A 4,405-nucleotide genomic window follows, 5' to 3' on the forward strand; every position below is an offset into this window, starting at 1 on the left:
ATTATATTATTATCTATATTATTATTATTATTATTATTATTATTATTATTATTATTATCATTATTATTATTATTATTATTATTATTATTATTATTATTATTATTGCTATCATTATCGTTATTATTATTATTATCATTATTATCATTAATATCGCCGTTGCTAGAAATTAAGTAATAGAATATGCTATACATTTGTAATTTTAAAATTTACAATTTTTATGATTGCCATTTTTTCATCGTATCTAAAGCAAAAATTTATTTTCATCATTTCTATTGTAAAATTATTTTGTAAAAGAAAAGAAAAGGTAAAGATTTATTATATTTTATCAAATTTCTTTTTTTGCGTTTTTTTTCATAAAAAGGATGAAATAAAACAAACAAACCTTATTATTTTTGCATAAAGCAATTAAATCTGTTAGTATAATATCGATATTAATCTTAGAATTTTTCAAGACAATAAATGCATATAATGGTAGTTTCTTGCCAAGTGCAACAATCTGAAATAACTGATAATAATTTGATAAGTGAAGCATCAATGTTTTTGTCTTATCATTTTATGTTAATAAACTGATAGTTTTGGATTACAACAAATTTTTAAATTCCAGTTTTTAAATTTAGATTACCGGTAATGGTAATATATTTTATAATCAAATTATATCTTGATTTTATAACAATTATTTTTCATAAGGGTGGTTTTTTTCTTCCTTTCTCTTTTTTTTTCTTTTTGTTTTTGTAGGGAAGATGGAGAAATTTTAAACTTTTATTTTCTATTCCTATATTTTGAAGTAAATTTAATAAAAATATAATATTCTGATAGAATTCATTTTAAAATAAAAAATCTAAAAATTATAAATTATTTAAAATACACAGTGATGCTTCTTTTTTTTTCTTTTTTTTGTTTACTTGATCATCGATCATTTTAGCATTTTAATAGCTCATAATAATCGTTCGAAATTTTTACAAATTTAAATGAACAATGTTTTTTCTTCTCTTTTCTTTTTGGAAAAAAAGAAAAAATAAAAACAAATTAAAAGCTATGAAAATTTGATAATTTTCATTCGTTTTCTTTTTTTTTTCCAACAATTTTTTAGTATTTTTTTCAAAAAATTTTTTTTCCAATGAAATTTTAATTTTCAATTAACTTTCAATTGTAATTCCTTAAAATTCATTTATTATATTGAAATATCATTGAGAATTACAAAACAAAAGTATATATTTTCAATCATTTATTGAATGCAGTTTCGTCAAATTTACATATTTTCTCATATAACAAGCAAAATAAAAAAGATGACCTGTGCCCCTTTGATTTCATTATGAGAACAAATAGCCTTTTCGATAAGCCAATGTTCGATTAGTTGACCAGAATTGTCCACAATCAAATCTTCCTTATTAGTAATAATCTCAATAATACCAGTTTCATCCATTGTTACAACATCTCTATAAGTTTCACCGGTACTTTTTTTTTTTTTTGATAAAATATAAAATCCGAAGTACTGATATTTATCACTATAATTTTTATCCAATTAATTAACATATAATTTAATTGACTTCAAAATAATTAAATTTATACTTACCCTGTTTCGATCCATTCCTGATTTCCCTCATACGGTAATTCATAGCCAAGAAATTTTGATCCTCTAATAGCTTTAATACAAAGCTCACCTATTTGATTGTTATTACCTTTCCAATTAGCCAAAATTTCAAGTTTGCGAATATCTATCTAAATGATAACAATGAACACATGACAAAAAAAAAAAAAAAAGAAAAGGTGTAATTAACTAATTTAATTTATCAATGCTAATGTTTGTCGAAATCTGAAACAATTTTAAATCTATCTTTTCAAATTAAGCTTTAACAGTTAATGAACTATAATCGTATACTCATTTCTTCTTGCTATCTAAAATTTATATCAAATTTTGGATATTAATTCCTTCTTTTTTTTTCTCGGAGCTATAATTGTATTGCATTGTCACAGTAATTGTCAAAGTTTGTGGTAGTATTTCTCTTTTTCAAAATTATTAAAATTTCTTCAACCTAATTTTATTCCAAAAGCAAATGTTATGCTATAAATTAGCAGCGAAAAAGTGAAAATTTATGCTATTTATTAAAATATTTTATTTGATTGAAATCTATCATCTATATATATTTGATGAGAAAAATTTTCGAAAAATATATTAAATCAATTTAGAAAAAGAAATTATTTAATTAATTGAAAATTCTGAAAAAAGAAAATTAGCCTATTAAATATATATATGTATTTTAATAAATAAATAATTTACATATTTACTTTAAACTTCTTGAAAAGCATATAAAAATCAAAGTATGGGTGAAAAAAAAATTCTTAAAAGTTAACTAACAATTTTTAAATGAAAGAGAAAAGAACATTTTCACATCAATTTTATATATTATAAATAATATTTGAAAGTAAGTATGTGATTTTATATTTCAATCGTTCTTCTAAAACTTTGAATGAAAATAATTAATTATTTATAAAAAAAAAATTTACATCAAATTCATCCAATGCTTTTCCAACACCTTTAATATTTGCTGTATCGCAGGTAAGTATTGGTATTGATGCAACTTCGGTTAATATATAACCATTCTGAAATTTAAAAAAGAAAAAAAACTCAAAAACAAAATTGTTGTTTGCTTTTTTCTGCTTTTTTTGTTTTTCCGTTTTTTTTTTTTTGTTTTTCATAAATATATAAGCAAATATATGTAAAGAAATAATTTGTTTAGAAATTAAAATTTAAATTCAATAATATTTAATAAAATTTTTCATATTTTTTAACAAAATTTCGTAATATTTTTTGGGAAATTTTATGGAAAAATTCTTAAACATACCATAATTTTTTGAACATTTTCAAGTTGTTTGATAATATTTTTGATAACATCCGATGGTACACGTTCACCAAGTAAAATAATATTTTCAATCGTTGGTAAATGAACATTTTGAATTTGTGCTACGCGTAAAATTAAGCCTAATGCAACCGCATTAGATATTAAATGAGTACATCTGTATTAAAATTTACAATTAGAAAAAAAAATACAAAAAAAAAAAGAAAATGCTGAAATATGCTAACGATATTAAATTAAACTGAAATATATAAGACAAATTAAATTTTAAACTGAAAAAGTTAAAGGGAGAGGAATAAATAATTAAATAATATTTATATCAAAATATGGCAAGCATTCAATTTCTAAAACAATACATTTCTATTATTTAAATAACAAAATAAAAACAATCCATGGATTAATTAATTTAATTAGCTAATTTTATAATTAATCAAATAAATTTAAAAAAACAATATTTTAAAATTTAACTGAAATTTTTTGATCGATTCAAAAAGAAATTTTGGCAATGGTGATGGTGATGGATATATCACTCGTGTATTTGCAATAAATGGTACCAATCCAATAAGTGAAAATATGGGCATTTTAAATAATGGTAAAGCACAACATATACAACTCTAAAAAAAAAAAAAATTAAAATAAGATAAAAATAATTTAAGGATGAATGTAATTTCAGGAAAATAATTTAAAGATGGATGTGATTTTAGGTAAATTTTAGCATAAAAGGAATGTAAATGTAGAAAAGAGAAAAAAAAATTTTTAACAAAAAAATATTTTAATAAATTTTATTTTTTAAATATTTTAAAAAATTAAGAAAAAAATTGTTATTAGCTAATATATTGTATGGATATTAGATTAATTAATTTAAACAAATAATTCAAAAAAAAATTTTCTCCTTAATTAAATGAAAAAATTGAAATAAAAAAAAATTCAATTCAACAATACACATAACTGTATCATTAAAACCAATAGCTTGCATTGTTGCATAACAACCATTAAGTAATTGATAATGTGTTAAGCCAACTAATTTTGCTGGAGCTGAAATACCCTGAAAAAGAAAAAAGAAAAAAAACAAAAACTAATTTTGAATTTAATTAATTTCAAATATTTCATTAAACATCATGATAAAATTTATCATAATTAATCGCTGATAAGGTATGTATTTAGTTTTTGCATGTAATGATAAATGTATGAATGGAAAAAAGAAATCATTTTTTAAATTTAATAAGTTAATTCTCAAAAAAAAAAAAATATTGCAATTTCAAATATTTTATTAAATAATATCCTTCCAAAGTAAAAAAAAAGTTTTGGTCAAAAAAGAAAAAATTTTTAGTATGAATGAAATGGAAAGAGTATAAAATTTGACTTAACTTTATTGTTTTTACTATTACTTCAATTATTCATCATTTATTACTTTAATTACTCATCATTCAATTTGAAATAATTAAATTAAATAAATTGATTCAAAAATAAAAAGCAAAAGATGAATGAACTATTGAGGGATGTATTATTATAGTTAATTTAATTATTATTAATGATTATATGGTGTGAAA

At 20.1% G+C, this 4,405-nt stretch overlaps 1 protein-coding gene across 1 annotated transcript in view; it reads right to left on the minus strand.

Annotated features, from left to right (window-relative positions):
• Positions 1-232: 232 nt before the first annotated feature.
• The window catches only part of LOAG_18647 (hypothetical protein), a gene marked incomplete at its 3' end in the record, with an annotated part of 7,189 nt that continues 3,016 nt past the window's right edge, over positions 233-4,405 (minus strand). Inside the window, exons 5-12 of the mRNA XM_020451311.1 lie at positions 3,805-3,900; positions 3,324-3,469; positions 2,844-3,015; positions 2,506-2,601; positions 1,574-1,719; positions 1,292-1,436; positions 383-496; positions 233-241 (exon numbers count right to left, since the gene is read on the minus strand). Of these exons, the coding sequence (XP_020304915.1) occupies positions 233-241; positions 383-496; positions 1,292-1,436; positions 1,574-1,719; positions 2,506-2,601; positions 2,844-3,015; positions 3,324-3,469; positions 3,805-3,900 (924 nt within the window). The remainder of the gene's footprint in view (positions 242-382; positions 497-1,291; positions 1,437-1,573; positions 1,720-2,505; positions 2,602-2,843; positions 3,016-3,323; positions 3,470-3,804; positions 3,901-4,405) is intronic.

Source organism: Loa loa (genome assembly GCF_000183805.2).
Source record: "Loa loa unplaced genomic scaffold supercont3.421, whole genome shotgun sequence".
Classification (NCBI taxonomy): Eukaryota; Metazoa; Nematoda; class Chromadorea; order Rhabditida; family Onchocercidae; genus Loa; species Loa loa.